This window comes from Sminthopsis crassicaudata, chromosome 2, assembly GCF_048593235.1.
Source record: "Sminthopsis crassicaudata isolate SCR6 chromosome 2, ASM4859323v1, whole genome shotgun sequence".
NCBI lineage: Eukaryota > Metazoa > Chordata > Mammalia > Dasyuromorphia > Dasyuridae > Sminthopsis > Sminthopsis crassicaudata.
The window spans coordinates 129656418-129677905 of NC_133618.1; the positions used below are offsets into that span (position 1 = coordinate 129656418).

General features: G+C 34.0%; 1 protein-coding gene across 8 annotated transcripts in view; it reads left to right on the top strand.

Moving 5' to 3' along the window:
- Positions 1 to 21488, top strand: part of UNC5D (unc-5 netrin receptor D) — a 770467-nt gene that overhangs the window by 734452 nt on the left and 14527 nt on the right. For all 8 annotated transcript variants that reach the window (XM_074287224.1, XM_074287226.1, XM_074287225.1 and 5 more), the window contains one exon: positions 2052 to 2230. In XM_074287224.1, the coding sequence (XP_074143325.1) occupies positions 2052 to 2230 (179 nt within the window). The remainder of the gene's footprint in view (positions 1 to 2051; positions 2231 to 21488) is intronic.

Here is a 21488-nt window from a genome sequence, read left to right on the forward strand (position 1 = left end):
TGTTCCAGAATGAGAACTTGAACTTTTTTGGCTTAAAGTGCAGATGCTAAGTTTCATTAGTTGATCTAGCTTCTGTGGTCCACAGATTCAATGCAAGACAAGAAGAATAAAAGATTTGCTTGGTCAGTCAGAGTTTGATCTTGACTTTGAATACACAAATATCAATGTTTCATTATGTCTAAGTAAATTTGGTAATTTAGTTCCTCATGGACTACCTCAGATCTACCATCATCTTCCATCCTGCTAAATGAAATTATTTTCTAGGGAAACCATCCCTCTTGCCTTCCTACTTTAATATTATTTCATGGATAGAAGAAGAATTTGGTCTTTGTTTTAAAAAGTAAGATTAGTATCAGGCCAAGTTTAAAACTTTCATTTTCAGAGGGTGTCCTTTAAACATAAATCTCTTACTGGCCTAGAAAAGCCAATTGAATTGACCAAGGACTAGTGGTGAATGATATCTTTCGGAGTTATCAGTGATGTTTAGTACTATAGATGGTAAATCTGGGCTGTATAAAAAAGGGAGGCATCTCCAAGCAATTTCTCTCATCCTTGTTCTTCAATAAATACTGCAGTAGAATATATTTTGGGGAAAGAAGTTTAAATGGGAATTTTACATGTTACAATTTTCCCTTCAAGCAGATTCAATCATGTGGCAAGTTTTCTTATCCCATCTCCAAAGGTGATGGAAGTAGGGGGATAATTTGACAAAATAGACTGAATACTTGGAATTCCTCATTGCTTTACAATTCCCTCAGCTAACCAGGTAGCAACTGCTTATCTCAGATGTGCAGGGCATGAAATCTACTCTTCCCTCTGCATATTTAATTTAAACAATCAGAAAATGTGATGTATCTACAGGATTCTTATTACCTGGTCCAGATGCTTTTTGGAATACATCATAAATGTTATATAAAGTGACTGGTGGCATCTCCATCCTTGTGCAATGAACTGATTTAAAATAGAAAAGTTTCTAAGTGAAAGGGGGAAGTAAGGCCACCCATCAAACTGCCATTAAAAGTCAAAAACTTTCTCTTTTTTTGTGCTCTCACAATCCATATTTATTCATTTTAATGCTTGTTTATTGTCATTCATTCACCTGCAAACCAGCCTGCTTTGTTAGTTTGCTGCTGTTGTTAATTAATTCCACCAGGTGCCCAGGATCACACCATCCTGGAAGTTGGGGTGGAAGTGGGGCAAACTTCTACCAGAAGTAGAACCAGAAGTAGAATCAAGGTTTAGAGGATTTTTTATAAGTTCCATAAGAAAAGTACATTTTTATGCCTTTCTGACACATTATAGAAATACTTAATCAAAATATCTGTGTCACAAACACATGACAAATGCCATGCATATCCAATTCTTTCCCACTTCTATAAAAAGCAAAGCTTGAGCCCTTAACTGCCAATATTTCATTGAATCAACATTTTAAATCTATAAGGAACTTGAGATATTATATAGCTTATCAACCCTCATTTGATATTTATAATTATTAGGTAGGCCTTTCATATATTGAACACTCTCAAAAAGGATATAAATCATATGGAACTCTGTAAGAAATGGGATCCTCAAAAGATACCATCATATCCCAGAAGTGATGGGGTTTATTTGACAGTCACCATTTTGAGATAACTCTCTGTAGCCTGAGAGAGGAATCATTGTGAAATTACCAGTGAGATTTGCCATAATCACTAATATTTAAAATTATCAGAACAATATGTCTGTGTCTAACTACATACAGTTATAACACCAAAAGGTGCTACCTATTTTAGTACTTAATGAATTTGTAATCCCAATCAATTAGGGGTATAGAGAACTTCTAGATTGAAGATAGCTAGATGAAGTCAGGAGATGTAGATTTTTAGGAGGTATTTGTCAGGATTGTGAAAGAAGACTCTGTTATTTTAAAGAAGAGGAATTGCCTTCCATGTATTCAATGCAATTAAATAGTAATGTGTATTAAGCGAAATTCCTCATGTGAATTGATTTTCATGAAATTGTGATGCTAATAGTTGGGTCTGATCACAATTTTCTTTTTTTTTTATTTATAGAGTGAAAGAGAAACCATCACTTTTTTTGCACAAGAGGACAATACGTTCCCTGCACAGACTGGCCCCAAAGCCTTCAAAATCCCCTACTCTATCAGACAGAGGATATGTGCAACATTTGATACTCCCAGTGCCAAAGGCAAAGACTGGCAGATGTTAGCACAGAAAAACAGCATTAACAGGTAACAGTTTCTTGGAGATAATTACCAAGGGGATTGAATTTTTTTAGATATAGAGTGATAAGTAAATGAAGAGGGGAAATTTGTGAAACTTATCACTTACTAAATTCAACTATCTTGCTGGAGGGGCAACTAGGTGGTACAATGAATAGTGTGCCAGATTTGGAGTCAGGAAGACTCCTCTTCCTAGTTCAAATCTAGCCTTAGACATTTATTTAGATTATTTATTATTATTAGACATTATTGCCCAGGCAAGGCACTTAACCTTGTTTGCCTCAGTTTCTTAATCTGTAAAAAGAACTGGAGAAAGCAATGGTGAACAATGGTTTCTTTGCCAAAAAAAAAATGGGGTCATGAAGAGTTGGACTTAACTCTAAATGACTAAACAACAACCACCTTAATGTATTCTTCTGGCAGATATTCTAATGTGGTTACCATTAGTGTACTTTCCTACTACTATCTTTCTTTATTCTATATTTCTTTATTCTTTATTCTATTTATGTGTGTTGGAAGCACAATGAGAAACTTGTAGTAATCTATATTCCATTAGCAAGTTTATTCATTGCCATATTTACTCACACTCTGCCATCAAGTATGTAAGGATGTTTGAGTTGTGTATGTTATATGATGGACATGATATTTTCTGGATGTATATAATAGAACACAGGGACACATAATTAGAATGAATAAGATTGTCACCCACAGAGCAATGATAGATACAAGTTGTCTATATTTACTTTTTCCCTCTTTCCCTGATAACTCTTTCAGGAAATGTTCCTTATCTCACACATACATATTCTATAAATAGTAAGCAGTAAAGAGACAAACTGGGAATTGCAGTACTCAGACAAAAAAAGATTGAATATGTGGCAACAAAACCAATATGAAGTTTAAGGCAAGGGAGAATTTAAGAAGTTAAAAGCTCATAGGAATCATGCATAAGGGACTTGCCACAAATTGAAAAATTGTATTGCTAGATAATGGTTAAAGATGAATGAGGTGGATTTATTAACAGACTTTTTAGTTTATATGTGAAAAAGCAGTGGTAAAGATATCCAGAATGAATGTGATATATGTATTATCTGGTAAAATTATATTTGTTTGGTGTTTTGCATATCTCCTTGAAAGGATTTAAATTAGAGAAACTATTTGAAAGTGGAATGGACAGCTTACTGAGGTTGTAAGTTCCCCATCATTGTAGGTATTTGAACAAAAGTTGAATTGCCACTTGTTAGGAATGCTAAATAGAGAGGAGATTCTCAGTGAACCATAGGTGATGTGATGTAAGAGACTTTTTAAAGAACTTTTAATGATTCTGTGAATTTCCAAAAACTTGAGAGGTTTTTTATTTGTTTGTTTTTGTTTTGGTTGTTTTGTTATTGTTTTTGTTGTTGTTTTAGTGAGGCAATTGGGGTTAAATGGCTTGCCCAAGGTCATACAGGTAGGAAGTTTTAAATATCTGTAGTCAAATTTGAACTCAGGTCCTCCTGACTTGAGGACTAGGTACTCTATCCACTGTGCCACCTAGGTGCCCCCAAGAGTTTTGTTTTTTGAACAAAATTCTCTCTAAAATAAAAATAACCAAATAAAAGAAATCTGTCTTTACCAATCTTTTTTTTTTTCTCTTGCTCTATTATTTTACTTTTCTCTTTGAAGAAATATTCCTTTCCTTCTTTGTTATATATTTGTTTTCCAGCAGAATCCTATCTTTAAAAATGAAATTTTATTAACAATTCCAAATCATTGATTGTTTTGTCTTAAAAGAAAAGTCATATTTTGCCAAGAATGATTTTAATTTACTTTTCTTTAAAACATGGAAGAAAGGAAAATCAAGCTTTGACTAAACCATAAAAGAAAGAATGTTCCAATTTAAGGGTAGCATACATACAAAGGGGAGTGATATTCAAACCAAAAGAGGAAAATATTTTTTAAAAGAACAAATGAAAAATGTATTTGTTAAGCACTTACCATTCTTTTAAGTATATATAAAGACAGTTTTCAACATTCATTTTTGTAAGACTTTGTGTTCCAAATTTTTCTTCCTCTCTACTTTCCTTTCCCCCTCCCAAAGACAGCAAGCAATCTGATATACGTCAAATATGTGCAGTTCTTTTAAACATATTTTAGTATTTGGCATATTGCTCAAGAAAAGTCAGACCAAAAGGGAAAATACACTAGACAGAAAAACAAAGAAAATAAAATAAAAAGGTGAAAATACTATGCTTTGATCCATATTCAGTCTTCATAGTTCTTGCTCTGGATGTAGTTGGCATTTTTCATTCTAAGTCTATTGGAATTGCCTTGAATCACCATATTGTTGAAAAGAGCTAAGTCCATCACAGTTAATCATTACATGATCTTGCTATACAATGTTCTTTTGGCTCTGTTCACTCAGTTAATGTAAGTTTTCTAGGCTTTTCTGAAATCAGCCTACTCATTATTTCTTTAATAGAACAGTCATATTCCATTAAATTCATATACCATAACTTATTCAGCCATTCCCCAACAAATGGGCATCCATTCAATTTCCAGTTCCTTGCCATTCCATTGCCACAAAAGAGTTGCTACAAACATTTTTGCACATCAATCCTTTTCCTTCTTTTATGATCTCATTGGGACACATACCCAGTAGAGATATGGCTGGATCAAAAAGTATTCAGTTTCATAGTTATTTTGGTATAGTTCCAAATTGATTGCTCTCCAAAATAGTTTAATCATTTTATAGTCATTTTATGTCCACCAACAGCATTTTAGTGTCCTATTTTTCATACATTCCCTCCAACATCTATCACTATCTTTTCCTGTCATCTTATTCAGTGAAAAATTTGAGGTGATTTTATCTGGGAAATCACAAAGAAGGTCAATGGCTAATTGGGTCACTGAGCAATTGATTAGCATATCCTTTCTAGGAATGGTAGTGTTGATTTGATTATTGTTTCAAGGGAAAGAGAGGAGGTGAAAAGTTGGAGGAAGGAATGGTTGAAATGCGGCTGAAGTTTATTGTGGTAGGTGTAAGGGATCCCAAATATTATAAATCCATCAGTCTAAACACAGTGTCTGAGAGTAAGTGCTATATAGTGTCAAGTGTGAAAAAATATTGAAAATATAAAAGTATCAAAAATAATGAGAGAGGAAAAGAAAAATATTTTGTTCAAATATAATCTAATATTTAGGATTAAGGATATATATTACAAATTGTGATATATTTAATATAAAGCTAATCTTCTTCTTTTATATCCCTACTTCTGGTCATTCAGCAGTGCTAAATGACCATGCATCATGGCTGTTTTTATTAAAATAAGGATAAGTTGGATTAAAAGACCTCAGGGTCCATCAATTAATTCAATAAACTTTTACTAAACATCCTAACCAGCGTCTAGGTCCTGGGGCTACAAAGATATAAAAGGACAGTCAAGGATCTGCAAGGAATTTGAATCCTACTGGGGGAGAAGAAAATGTATATGTATAGAATGGCATAATGCAAGTCAGGCATTGATGAGAGAAAATCTAGAGGAAAATCCAGAGGAGAAAAAAAATCAGGAAAAATTCTGCAGGAAAAACTAAGGAAGGAAGAAACATTTTGGACTGAATGAACCTGGAAAGACTTTCCAGAAGTAAGGACAGTTAGTTAGTATAGGGGTTATAGATATGGGGCTGGAGCTGGGAAGACCTGAGTTCAAATATGACTTCAGCCACTTATTAGTTATGTGAGCTGGATAAAACATTTAAATATTTGCTTCAGTTGGAAAATAGGAATAATGTAGCACCTACTTCACAAAATTGCACCTGGCACCTAGTAGAACTTAATAAATTATTGATTCTTTCTTTCCTTTTGATTGGGTTAATGGCCAATGCCAAAGTAAGAAAAGACTTTTGAAGCATGCAGATGAAGAAGTGTGTTATAGTCATGAGAGGAATATAAAGTTTAAACACAATTACTAATCTGACATGACATGCCATATACATATACATGCAATATATATAAAGGAGAAAAGGATAATCCCTTGGTTTGTGATTTCATTGGTAGATGAACCTTTCTGGTGAGGAAAAACAACATTTACTAATGCAGATTGACACCCTTTCAAGAAGACTGAGTCATGAAGAATTGAATGGAATAGTGAGAGATTAAATTACTTGTTCAGGGTTACACTGACAGTATATTTCAAAGGTAGGACTTGAATCTAGGTCTTCTGAGCTTCAAGGGCCTATGATAATTGCTTTTCTGCTATCTCTCAACTAAGGGGAGAAATGTGAAATAAATCTCAGAAGGCAGGTGGTTTCCAAGTTATGAAAAACTTAAATGCCAGACTGAGGGATTTATAATTTATTCAAAATGGAGACTGATTTAAATTATTTTTAAAGAGATTATAAAAAAAGAGAAGGTAACTAGGCAATGTTGTGGATAGAGTGTTGGGAATGGAGTCAGGAAGACATCTTCCTGAATTCAAATACAACTTATACTTATTATCTGTGTGATTCAGGAAATTCATGTATCCCTGTCTACTTCCCTTTTCTTATCCATAAAATGAGCTTTAGAAGGAAATGGCAAACCTCTTCAGTATCTTTGCCGAGAAAACACCAAATGAGGTCACAAAGAGATGAGTGAACAACAACAATAAAAAGTTAGAAATGAAAGTTTATGAAAACTTAAATGAGGGGTCTAGTATTCTGAGTGGAGAAAAAGAAATAGAAATGATGAGAAGTAGTGTCAATAAGCTTTGTAGATGGGGTGTAGGTAGTAAAAGAGAGATTAGAAATCAAAATGACTGAAGTTTCTAATAGGGATGATTGGAAGAATGGTGTTTCCACTCACGGAAATAGGGAACTTGGAAAGATAGACACATTTAAGGGACACATTCAGTTTAGACATATTGAATATAAGGATCTCCCAGGAAGTTTATTTCAAAATAGGTAGGAATTAATTCAAAATATAGGGAAATTTCTCAGGAGATAAATTAGGGCTGAGCAGATATAAATATAGAGGTACAGATATATAGATGTTTTTATATTTGGTAGTAATCTACATGATAATCCATAGGAGTTTATGAGATCACAAAAATAAAGGGTATTTATATATATTTGTATACACACATATATACATGCAAAGAGAGACAGGGAAAGAGACACAGAAAAACAAATAGAGAAAGAGAGAGACAGAGGCAGAGGCAAGAGAGGAAAATAAAACAAAAAAAGACAGAGACAGAAGAGGAGAGTATCCAGAACAGAGTCTTATGGGACTCAAAGATGGAAGCAGGATAAAATGAACATTGAAGGAGACTAAGAAAGAGCTGTGACACAAGTAGGAAGAGAATCAAGAAAGATCAATGTCTTGGAAGTCAGGAAAGGAGAGTGTATCTCAGGAAAAAAAAAAAAGAGAGAGAGAGAGATAGACAAGAGTGTTAAAAGCTATAAAAAGATCAAGCAGGTTGAGAACTGAAAAAATGCCCAACTTTTTGCAGCTGAAAAATCATTAGTGATCCTTGAGAGAATAGTTTCAATAGAGCGTAGATATCAAAAGCCTGACCATAAGGGCTTGGGGAAATTAGAAACAGCAAATGTAGGCTATTTCTTCAAGAGTGAAAAGTAGAAAATATAAAATGTTAACTTGAGAGGATAGTCTCATCAAGGCAAGTTGATTATTTGTAAATTTATTTCTTTATTCACTTATTTATATATCAGCTCATTGTATGTATGTATGTGTACTTATTTTTTAAAATGGGAGACCCTAATAACATCTCTAGCCAGTAATGAAGGAGCATGTTGATATAGAATCAGTAGTAGTAGTGGTTGGAGGGAGGGGTGTGCTGAAACTAGCTCATCTGGTTTGGTGAAATCCCATTGTTAAATTTTCAGTATCTCAGAAATTTGCAAATGCTACAAATTAGGGTCTGTTTTGTTGATTTTTTAGACTTATGAAAGTGATGGAGAAAATATTAATAATGTACATTAAATGTAAATTTTTTCCTTCACTTTTTTGGAAAGCCAGTTAGATCTGACTAGGCTAAATATTTACCAGCACTCATCAGGAGGGAGCACAAATGTATGGAGAATACTAAGTCTAGGCTTCCAGAAGAGAAAACTTAGCCTTGACAAGGTAAAGGGCTGTCACATACTCTGAAAATGGAACAAAGGAAGAGAGTTTGTGAGCATTCAAGTGCCTTCCAATTCAGAGATTCTATGAATCACAAAACACTTTTCATTATGTCCTCTTATTATTATTGCTAGGTTTAATATATATGTAAAAAATATCCTAATAATGAACTAGTCTTCTAGAAATATTATCTCACTGTACCTCAGAAAGCTCAACCAGAGGCTAAATGACCATCTGTCAGGGATATTTTAAAAAATTTATGAATTGGTTGGGTTAGCTGCCTTCTAGAGTTTCTTCAGATTTTAAGATGATATGCTAATTCTAGATTGTACCTGCAACCCAATCTTCCTTTGCTAACCTTTCTGGGGCTCTCTATCTATCCATCTGTAAAATGAGAGGGTTGGATTATATGACCTTTAATGTCCTTTTCTGTTCTAAAATTTCTGTTCCTATAATGTACTCCTCTGATCTATCAAAGTGACTGTAATTATGCCCTTACAGATTGCTATCTTTAAAACACCTGCAACATCTTCAGAAATAACTTGCTATAGTGCAAATTCCTATCATTTAACACATTTCTGAGGATTAGTCAGAAGTAAGAGTAAATGTCTGTAGAAATAAATAGGACAGAGGATAAATGCAAGTACTTGAATTTAGGGAGGGCTTTTAATAACTGTGGTGGAGACTGTGGGAAACAAGAGAGAAGAAGGAACTAAAGGGAAAGCTAGAAGAAAAAATTTGGTTCTACTTAAGAATTTTGCCAAAGGTTAGGACTACATTATGATATATCTGCTTGAAGAACTTTAAGTTTTGCCTTCTGGAGAAATTTCTTATTAGTCAACTCTGTAGCATGCAATGCAGATAATTCTTGAATATTAATACTGATGGGAAATAGAGAACTTTGGACAGATGAAATTCACTGTAATGGCAAAGTTATATGACTTCCTGTCCACCAGACCTATTACCAGAGTCCTTATCAAGAGCAAAAATGATCCATTTCAGGGTCATTTCCTTTTATTCCCCCTGCCCAGCCTCTAGCTACTTAGCAATTAGGTAGAGAAATAGCCAAAAATGTGGTGAGCAGAGACAAAAGAGGAGAGTAAGAGAGTCTGAAAAAAATAAACCCCTGGAAAACTAAGAGGTCACTGAATTTTTATTTAAAAGCAGCTACTGAACTAACTGCTTTTGGTTGAAAAGGATAGAGAGAGGGAGGAAAAAAAAAGAGAGAAAGGGATGGTCTCCGTGCATCTTTTAGTTCTACATTATTTAGATGGAGCACCAAGGGCAGTGCATTAGTGACCACTGAGACTAGACATTTTTATTGTTGTTTGTCTGGTTTTGCTGTGATTATACCAAATGAGTCCCTGGCTATTCTCCTAGCTACAGGCTAGAAAAGATTATAATCACTTAATAATAACTCCAAAAAAATATAGTAATGCACTCTGCGAGGGGCTAAGTCATTGCAAGGTTGAGTCTTTCTGATGCCATAGGGGAGAATTAAGACTTAGGGGACATTGCATAGCTACATTACTCCCTGTGGAAAGAATAACTCAAGACCCTAATTAAGTTTTCTACAAGTGAGCCAAGAATTCATGTAATGAAGGTCCCTTCTTATCAAGACAGGAAGACCCAAGGCAAAGATGCCACAGAGTAAGAAGTAAAGGGTGGACCAAAGGGAGTATGTGATTGTGGAACAGTCTGTTAACTTCTCTGGAATTTGTTTTCTTCACCCATTATACAAATAGCCCTAGAAATACTAGAAATAGTCTGGTCACATATGGCATATTGTGTACATTTCTGAACATTATACTTTTGAACTAGCATGTAAGTAAAATGAATAGTATAGAATTATGGTTTTGCAAGAAAAAAAAATAATCCTAATTCTGTTTAGCTCAAAGAGGATAGACCCAAGAACAAAGAGTTCAGTTTTCATGGGGTGAAAATATTTTTCAACCCTATGCATCCCATATGCCTATATTCTATGAAAATACCTCAACAACTAGAATGGCTGGGGAGTAACATAGACAATTGAATTGTAAATTTTTCTTTTTCATTTAAATTAGAGCTATGACAATATGGAATGGGCTAACTTAGGAAGGAGAAAAAAACACATCAGTAAAGGTCTATTAATATGACACTTCTCAGAAATATTATAGAAATTATTATCTGCACAGACTAGATAACTACTGAGATTTATTACAAATCTGGATTCTATGGGTATGAGTCTCCTACTTCTGAGATCTCAACCAAATCTGAGAATTACTTTGGCTCTAAAATCCCCTGATTCTAATAAGTCTTGAGCACCACGCTGCTAAGGACAATGACTTATAAAATTGTATGCACTAAAAAAAGGAAAGAATTTTGACTTGAAACAAATTACTAATTAAGTCACAGAAGTGATAGTACCTAGAAGTGCCTAGATATGCACTCACTCCAAGGAAGCATATTTCTAGATGAGGGAAATTAAGTATATTATTAAATCAAGTTCTATGTACCATAGTGAAAGAGATTGTACTTTTTGAATATCATAGGTAAATCCTTGTTGGTCCCTGATAAAAAGATGGCCCTCTTCCTGTGTACTCCTCTTTTCTCCTTATAAGGCAATTTTCAGGACATCTGATTTGCTGCCAAACTATCCTTTTCTCTTATATTTAGCCCAAATCTTTAGAACTGGATGAGTGTCTCAATATGAACTGAAACAGTCATTTGGAAAAGTATGTTGAAAGTTGTAGTATCTGGTGAAGTGTGAAGTATTTAGTTCAGTTTAATTGGAACATTTTAATGCACAATATGGTTCTATTATGAATATGTAGTTTCACAGACTTAAGTCTCAAATAATTTTTCAAATCCACAGATTCTTATACAAACATAACAACAATAAGAAAATAGAATTTATTAGGGGAAAAAAAGTAGGGAGAGTAACAATCTAATACAAAGTCCAAGTTTTTTAAAAAATTCAATCTAAAGAGAAATCTAAATTATATATCAGTCATATTAATATTGTTTTAGATGTTTGTGTACATGTATATGTACACATATGTATTTATATCTATGCATTCATGTAGGTATACATATGTGTGCTTCTCTCTTTGTGTATACACACACATATCTCTATTTAACTGTAGCTTGCTTGGGGGAATTGAGGGGAAAGAAAAAGGAGAAAAAAATAAGTTTAAAAGTACATGGCAGAGAACAAAAGAAAACCTACAAAGAAATAAAGAAAAGATGGATAGTTCTGAATACACTGTTCTCTATTATTATATAGAAATTCACATATTCCAGTTCATCACTAATTTCTTCTCCTCTGAATCAAATGAGGTTCAAATGAGGTTAAATGCCTTCACAAAATTCTCTCTTGCTCTCACAGCATATATTTATTCTCTTTTTTCCCCTCACATATTCTAAATCCAGCCCTCATCACCTCTTACTTCTCACCTAGACTATTGCCATAATCTAATTGGTATCCTTGATTCAAATGTTTCCACACACTAATCTGTCTTTTGTCCACCTGTCAAAGTGGTTTTCCTAAAGCATAGGTTTTTTGTGTGATAGTTAGCCCTAGTTCTTCTCAGCAATACAATGACCTAAAACCCATAATGGAAAATGCTATCCACATCCAAAGAAAAAAATATGGAGTCTGAATGTAATTTCACATTTTTGTAATTTTTTTCTTTCTCCACGGTTTTTTTCCCCCCTTTTTGTTCTGATTCTTTTTCACAACATGACTAATGTGGAAATATGTTTTGCTGGGGCCCCATGCTGAAGCCCTATACCCTAAACAAACATCCTGCTTACTCAACAAAGCATGGGAACATCCTACCTCAACGGTCATAAAGACCCAGATACTAACAATAAACCATTCTTTCTTAAATATCCTGCCATAGGATAATACAAGATCCGCCACAGATGTTTCCTAACTAGCAAAAACTCCCCTAGTCACGTAGTCACAGAATTGTTTTTTCAAACCTATACTCTGGAAACATATAAAAACCTTGTATTTCCCTCTAATAAACGAGAGTTTCTGCATAACACAGAATCGTCTCCGCTTCTTTCTTTTCTTCACCCATTCCCAGGTTGTAGCCTTACCTAGCATTTTGCTTACAGGTTGGCACGGGGCTTCAGACCCCCCTAGTTCTAGACCCGCAGGTCGGGTCAATGTTTAATATGATTGCATATGTATAACCTAAAAAAAAAAAGCACTGGAACACCCATGTCATATATTCCATACCTCAACAAACTCAAATGAGTCAAGTAAGTCTTTTGGTTGGCATTTACAGCTCTTCACAACTTGGCCCCTTCCTTTATTTCTAGTCTTAAATTTCACTCCTCTTCATATACTCTATAAACCAGATATATTTTTTGTTTACATTCCTTGAAGACACTATCCCTGATCTCCTTATTTTTACATTGACTTTTTATCCCCCATCCCATCCCTCCAGTTTACTCTCCCTTTTCTCTTCTACATTTTAGCTTCCCTATTTTCCTTCAGGACTCAGATCCAGTGCTATCTTCTAAAGGAGAGCTTCTAAGTCTTTCTCACCCTCCCTTTCCATCCCAGATGCTAGCTCTTTCCGTTCTAAGTTTACCATCCAACCACTGTGTACAAATGTCTTATGAGGGCAGAGTCCTATCTTTCTCCTTCATTAGCATGTGAAGTCTTTGAGAGGACAGATATCCTTCCTCAGGCAGATGTTTCTTTGTTTTCTCAATTCTTAGCATGGTGCTTGGCACATAGTCACCATTTAATAGTATCTAAGTAGTATTAATTTAATAGTATTTAAATAGTAACCATTTAATAAATACTTATTGACAAACTGTTGTAAGGTTCACCCAACCTTAAATATTTCAGGCAAGATCTGAATCTAATTCTTCCTGACTCTGGGTTCCCCCAATCTATGTGCTATATCAGGGCCTCATTTTTCAATCATATATCAATTATTCATGGAATATATATTCTCACATTAGCCATGGTGCAAGAAACAAAGCAGGAAAAAAAAAGAAAACTATGGGTGAGGGAGTATGTTTCATTTTGCACTCAGAATTAATAGCCCATTCTCTGGATAGCATTCTTTTCATCATGAGTCTTTTAGAATTGTCTTGCTTGATTGTATTGACCGGAATTACCAACTCTTTCACAGTTGATCATCATTACAATATTGCCATTACTCTGTACAATGTTTCAGTTCTAGTCCTTTCATTTTAGCATTAGTGTGACTTTGGACAAGGTCATTTCAATTCATCTGTCTCAGTTTGCTCGGCTATAAAATGGAAATAATAATTGTATCAACTTCTCAGAATTCTTGTCATGATAAAGTGAGAATTTTGTGAAATGCTTTCTAAACCTTAGAGCTATGTAAATTCTAACTATTGATCATTTAGTCCATTGTGATAAGATTTACAGAGGTAACATTCAGGCCTGAGTCAGAGTATGACTGAATAGATCTACTTTCTACTCTAGCCTTGTGAGGAATTTCCGGTTAGGAAGGAAATGGGAAAATTAAGCAAGTTCCCCAAACCTTTCTCTGAAATTTCCTGATGAAAAAAAAAAATGGGGCTTTATTTAACAGATGATTTCTTTTTACTCTTTGATTAGAAAAGACAATCTTTTCATTTCAAGTTTTGAGTTATGTAAGAGGACCCAAATTATCTGATGAAACAGACAGAAGCCTCAGAAAGAGCTTTGTCAAGAACTAAATGGTAGCTTAGAAACCTTTTGCTTTTCTTAAATTGGTCCAAATATAAATTACCTTTTTCTCCCTCATCTGACTTGTATAAAATATGACTGTGGCCTATTGTTGATAGGCTTTGTTCTATGAACATCTTCATAGTCTGTTTAAAAAAAATCTCATTTTGAAGTAGGAGTATATTGGGTAGTCTATATTGCAATATGGCAACTGATGGATCAATCTAGTTTTGTAAATCATGGAACAAGATGCAGTTTGGTATAGCACAGTGAGAATAGACATTAGACTAAGAAATAAAATAATAGTCCTGGAACATAGAAAGCTTTACTAAATGCTTTGTTGATTAACTGATTAATAGTAATGTTGATAAAATGCTCTAAATTTTACAAGATAGTTTATACATTGGTCCCTGTGATGTGGTCACATTCTTTGAATTCATGCTGTATCTTTCTGTTGTTCTGGAACCAATTATCCTATTTTACATAATTATAATTTTGAATAGTTGGATTCTAATACATGAGAGCACTTCACAGAACTCATTATTGGCCCTAATCAGTACCTAGCAGTACATATATTGTCCCTGGAGTCTTACCTCTGACATATATCAGTTTCAGGATGATGGGTAGAGCAAATCACTTAACCTTTTGGTTCCCCCCCATTACCACACCAGTGTTTCCAAAATTATAAATTACAGATGAGTTGATAATCTGAATCAGTGGAGAGAGTTTTCACATAGGGAGTTCTATATATTTGATAATTTTACAAGTTGTTTTCCTGTCTTCAAAAACAAAACAAACTACTCATGAAAAATAAAAAAATCTTCAAGATTTTAGAATCATTGTATACTTTCCAAAACAGTGACTGTCCTTGCTGCCTTTCCTTTACCCTTCTATTGATTAATGGAAGGCAGAATGAAAAGAGAGTATTCTAAACTCAAACCTGTGACTCTCAATTGTGTGAAAAACTGACAGGACTGAAAAATGGAAAAAAAGGGATCTCAGTGAGATAAAGACACTGGAGAATATTTCTTAAATTCCTGGATTCCTAATATTTTAGGACTAGTAACCCTATTTTAGGAGTAGAGTGAAAATCTGTATCTAAGGAACTACTTCTATTCATCTTATAAAATCAATGAATCACTAAGGAAGACTTGCTATAGTATAGAGGTTCTTCACTTTTTTTATTATAGATCTTTGGGACAGGATGTTTTAAGCCTACAGACTTTATCAAATAGTCTTTTTTTTAAATGTAATTTTAATAGTATTTGATTTTTCAAATTATACATAAAGGTAGTATTCAACATTCATTTTTGTAAGATTTTGAGTTTCATTTTTTTCTCCCTTATCTCCCCTCTCCCCTTTTGAAACAGCAAATAATCTGACAAAGTCAAAGAATCTTTAAATGAATAAAACAAAGTATCCAAACTTAGAAAGAAAAGCAATGATATTGAAAACAGTTATCCAAAATAAACTGATTTCAGAAATCCCAGTTTAAGAATCTCTGCTATAATCAAACAATTCAGCAAATCTTAGATTTGCTTCTTATCATGGACAAATTAGTATCCTTTGTTAAACCTCAGTTTCCTTATATCCAAAGTGAGTCTGGAGAGAGAAAAGTCATTGCATTTGTAGACAGAGGTTGTGGTTTAGAATCTTTCTTTTACCACTTAATCTGTATGATCTCAGGAAAGAAATATTGTTTCCTTATTATAAAAAAGAGAGAATTGAAATACATGACTTCTTAATGAGAAAAAAAAAATTACAAAGGATGGTGGCTTAGCAGTACCAGACCTAAAACTACATTAAAAAGTAGCAGTCATCAAAACCATGTGGTACTGGCTAAGAAATGGAATGATGGATCAGTGGAATAGGTTAGAGATATATGACACATTAATCAATGACTATAGTAACCTAATATTTGATAAACCCCCAAACTCTAGTTTCTGGGATAAGAACTCACTATTTCACAAAATTTGCTGGGAAAACTGGAAAATAATATGTGAGAAACTCAACATAGACCTACATGTCATACTCCATACAAAAATAAGGTCAAAATGGGTACATGATATGGTCATACAGGGTGATGCCACAAGCAAATTAGGAGAGAGAGCAAGGGAGAGTTTACCTATAAGATCTTTGAAGAAGGGAGGAATTTATAACCAAAGAAGAAGTAGAGGACATTTTGAAATGCAAAAAAGACAACTTTGATTACATTAAATTAAAAAGGATTTGCCAAAACAAAATCAACACAAAGAAGATTAAAAGAGAAGTACAAAGCTGGGAAAAAAGCATTATAGCCAGTGATCTGATAAAGATTTCATTTCTAAAATATATAAAGAACTGTGTTAAATTTATAAGAATACAAGTCATTCTCCATTTAATAAATGGTTAAAGAATATGAAGACAATTTTTAGATGATGAAATTAAAGCCATCTATAGTCATATGGAAAAATTCCTTAAATCATTATAGATTAGGGAAATGCAAATTAAAACAACTCTGAGGCACCACCTCAGACCTCTCAGATTGGCTTAAAATGACAAGAAAAGATAATGATAAGTGTTGGAGAAGATGTGGGAAAAGTGTTTTTGGTGCAGTTGTGAAACGATCCAACCATTCTGGAGAATAATTTGGAACTATGTGCAAAGGGTTATAAAATTGTGTATGGCTTTTGATCCAGCAGTGCTACTACTGGGCCTGTAGCTCAAGGAAATCATAAAAGAGGGGAAAGGACCCATATGGGCAAAAATGTTTGTAGTAACTATTTTTGTAATGAGAAAAAATTGGAAAACAAGTATATGTTAATCAGGGAAATTGCTCAGTAAATTATGAAAGTAATGGAATATTATTGTTCTATTAAAAATGATGAGCAAGGTGATTTTGGAAAGGCTTGAATTTACACAAATTTTGCACAAAATGATGCTGAGCAAAATAAGTAGAAGCGGGAATACAATATACACAGTAATAGCAAGATTGGGCAATGATCAATTAGGAAAAACTAAGTTCTTCTCAGTAATTCAGTGATCCAGTGCAATCCCAATAAACTTTGGATAGAAAATACCATATGCATCCAAAAAGAGAACTATGGAGAATGAATGAAATCAATATCATGTACACTTTTTTTTTTTCCTTTTGCTTCTGTTCTTTTTTTTCTCTTGTGGTTTTCCCTTGTGCTCTTATTTTTCTCTCCTAACATGATTCATAAATGTATATTTAAAAAATTATTGTATATGTATAGCCAGAAAAAAAGGAAAGCAATAAAAACATTTTTTAAAAATAGATGACTTCTAAGGGCTCTTATAATCCCATGTCTAGATAATTTTTAATATCCCATCCAGCATCAAATTATATGAATCTTCAGAATCTCAGAGATGGAAGCAATCACAGAAGTCATCTGGACCAATTGGTGCTTATTAAGATTCCCTTGGAAAACAACCAAAAGTATAAATCATTCAATCACCTCTTGAAGACCTCCTGTGATAGAAAACCGACTACTTATCAAAATAGTTCAATATATATATATATATATTTTAATTTTGAGTGCTAGACTATATGTCCTCACATTGACCCCAAACTATACTAGAATACTATCAAAATTCAGAGCAGAAAGACTTAAATTGAGGAGGAGAGCTATACCATCTGTATGATATGGAGGCTCAAAATATTCAGCATTCATAGTTTTTTTTTTTTTTTCTTTCTAGTATTCTTCTCTGTAATGTGTGTATGTGTGCAGTTTTCCTTCATTTTTATACCCTGAAAGACACAAGGGAACTATTGGCAAGAGTAGATTCAAGTAAGATGATATAGCTCCTATTCTGATTTTCTCCAGAAAAAAATAATTAAAAAGTACTGATTAGCTATACCTCAAGGCTGCTTATGTTCCTTAGATACCTAATGAAATTACAGTTTGGGAATGAATGCCTGATGAATGGGCCCAATTCAAATAGGGTCTCCAATTGCTGCTGTTGAGTATAAATGACTTTTTCCTTCTATTTGCATTTAAAGATCCATATGGAGAGTTGATTTTGGTCACATAAGAGGTTTTCATTAAATGAGACAATTATGATGATAGCAGAGATATTAATACATTCCATTATGAGTGTGTTTCAATTCCCCATTTGGTACTACACAGTAGGATTATGTACTGTTCTTGTAATGATATTTCTCTATTTTTTACAAGAAGCTTAGTTTTTACTTTTTACAACTGCTATTACTGAAGAAATGCATTTTTAAGAAAAGCTCTTTTTAGCTGTTAATAAAGGTAGAATTAGACCAACTAGTATAATCTTATGTTTTGCTCATGAAAGCACAGCATCAACAACAAAGGGGATAATAAATTCTATCATATCTAAAGTAAGGTGTTTAGTTCAGAGCACTATGCTTTAGAAACAAGTTGGAACACATTCTTTGGTTGGAAACTAGTAGAGTGAACATGCTCAAAAGTATACTAAAGGAAGATTGGCTTTTTTGTCAGTAGGACTCAGGGGATTTGGATTCAGTGATTTCAGATACTAACTTTTTGACCTTGGGATTGTACCTCTCTGGGGCTCAGTTTCCTCATATGTAAAATGGGGATAAAATTATACTTATCTCATATAGTTGATGCTCAGATCAACTGTAAAAAGATAGTAGTAGTAATAGTAGTAGTAGTAGTAGTAGTAGTAATAGTAAAAAAAGTAGGTGTACTTTTTCTAGAGAAGGGAAGACAGTGGGAATAAGAGGCATGATTAAATATTTCTTACTATTTGAAAGTCTAGAACATAAATGAGATAGATACATATACATAGAGATAGAGAAACACAAAGAGATGGGGGACATGGATAATAATAGTACCAGGGGATTATAAAATAAAATAACTTTTATGGTGCTTTGAAAACCTTAAAGCATCTATGTAAATGTTAACTTTTATGAGGCAATTAGATGATACAGTCAGTAGAGCTCTGTACTTGGAGTTAGTAGGTCCTGAGTTCAAATGTGAACATACAAGCTTACTACTTTTGTGGCCCTGACCAAGTAATTTAGTATCTCCTAAACTGTCTCCTCATATGTAAAATGGGGATGATAATTGTACTTATCTTCCAGGATTGTTGTGAAAATAAAATGATATCATATAAAGAACTATGTAAGCTTTAAAATTTATGAATGCTAAAAATTAGTGATGGCAAACATCCTATTTTTAAACCACTTTCCAATATCCAATATAATCAATTACATTGATCCTTTTTGTTGATTTGAACTCTAACTCCTTATAACTTCCTCCTACTTTGTCCAAGTTCTGTCCTTTTGGGTAAAGGAGATAAGTCTTATCCTTCATTCATGAAACCCTTCAAAAATTTGAAGGCAGGGATCATTTTCTTATTACTCTCCCACTGCTAAATATGTTCTTCTTAAGACTAAAACTTCAACATATATTCATGTATGATGTGAGGATTGGCCATCACCTTTCTCTTGAGAAGCTCTCACAAAGAAATGAAAAGTGGGGAGCCCACAGTTTGATATCCACAGAGGCCATTATTAAGTAAGAAAGGATTATTGGGAATATAAATAAATAAATAATGGAATTACAATTATCAAAGACCTGCAAAGCATTTGTATGCATTTATCACTAAAAGTGTAGGAAATGAGATGCATTTTCTTTGAGACAAAAGGTAGCATAACATCTTGAAGTGCCTCCAGGTAATCATTTTGAATAATATTACACAATAGAAGTGGAGAAATTCTGCTTAACAAGATGCCAAGTAGCAAAGAGTCTGCTATATTTTTGCACCATAAGGCTGACATGACATTATAACTTCATCTATTAAATCTAGGCAGCAAGTTAGCTTTTCATATCATGATGCCTTGTTCCTCTGTAAATGCAAAGAGTGAAGCTAATACTTGCCTGTGTCGGGGAGGGGAGAAGAGGAAGATCAGCTGAACACATTATAACACTACTGCTGCAAAGCCGAGTTGTGTATTCCTATCTCTTGGGCATTCATCACCCACAACCACCACTGGGGCTTTTTCTAAGCTTAGGATGATTGTGGAGGAATTCATAGATGGCATGCTATTTTTATCATGCCTGCCCTTGGTCTCTAAACAGTAGTAGACTTATCCAATCCTCCATTAATAGGTGCCTTCTATTTTAAGTTCTTAAGGAATTAAGATCCCAAAGGATACCCTACTGACTCATTATTGCCTCTTACAATGCTCAGCTTCTATATTCTTTCTTATTTAAAGTTTTCTTGCTACATTTTGAATCCAGTAGTCTCAGTCTTCAATTGAACAGAAGTAAATGAAAGAGACCCGAATTATATGATACATGAAGATATGAAGCATACCCATAGCCAGAACTCTTTCTCACTTCAAAGGCTGAAGGTGTCAAAATAAGTCAAGGAACTACTAAAATAGCAATGACTTTCAAACATCTGCCATGTTTGGCTCTCTCACAGGGACTGAGGTTTCACATGTGTTAGAAGGAAAGGACAATTCTAATCTTCTAGCTACATAAGTAGTCTCCTATGGTACAGGTCTAGTGCTGAACATGGAGTCAGGAAGGTCAAAATTCAAATCTGATCTTAGACATTTGCTAGTATATGACCTTAAGCAAGTGACTTATTATCAGTTTCCTCAATTGTAAAATGGAGAGGGGATAACAATAGCATCTCAAATGATCAAATAAGATTTTTATAGAGCAATTGGCACAAATGTTTCTTTCCTTCTTTCCTTTCTTGCTTTTTCTCTTCCCTCCTTCTTTCTTTTCTTCCTTCCCTTCTTTCTTTCCCCTTTTCTCCCCTTACTTCATTTCCTTTCTTTCTTTTCTTTTCTTTCTTTCTTTCTTTTTTCCTCTCCTCTCCTCTCCTCTCCTCTCCTCTCCTCTCCTCTCCTCTCCTCTCTTCCTTTCTTTCTTCTTTCTCTCCTCTCCCTTCTTTCTCCTTTCTCCCCTCCTTTCATTCTTTTCTTTCTTCCTTCTTTCCTTCTTTTCCTACATAAAATGTATTTTCTCAACCTCAGCCTTCTAAAGTCACCACTGCCTTTCTTCAAACCTCAGCTCAAGTACCTTTTTCTTGATGATGCAGTGTGATATTTATAGTAGCTACAGTACTTGACTTTGAACCAGGAAGACTTAGATTCAGATGTCACCTCAGGCACAAACTAGTTGTATTGTTCTTATCAAGTGACTTAATTTATCTGTGAAATTTCTTTCTTTCTTTTTTTTTTTTTTTTTTTTTTTCCCCTTGCTGAGTTAATTGGGGTTAGGTGACTTACCCAGGGTTACATAGCTTAGAAGTGTTAAGTGTGTGAGGCCAGATTTGAACTCAGGTCCTGCTGACTTTAGGGCTGGTGCTCTATCTACTATACCACCTAGCTGCCCTTACTTAATTTATCAAGACCCCAATTCTCTCATTTATAAAATGAGGGGGGGTGAACTTGATTAGGTCAAAGGTGAATCTGCTCTAGATTTATGATCTTATATCATGCCTATCCTGGTTATTCCCCACCCCCCAAA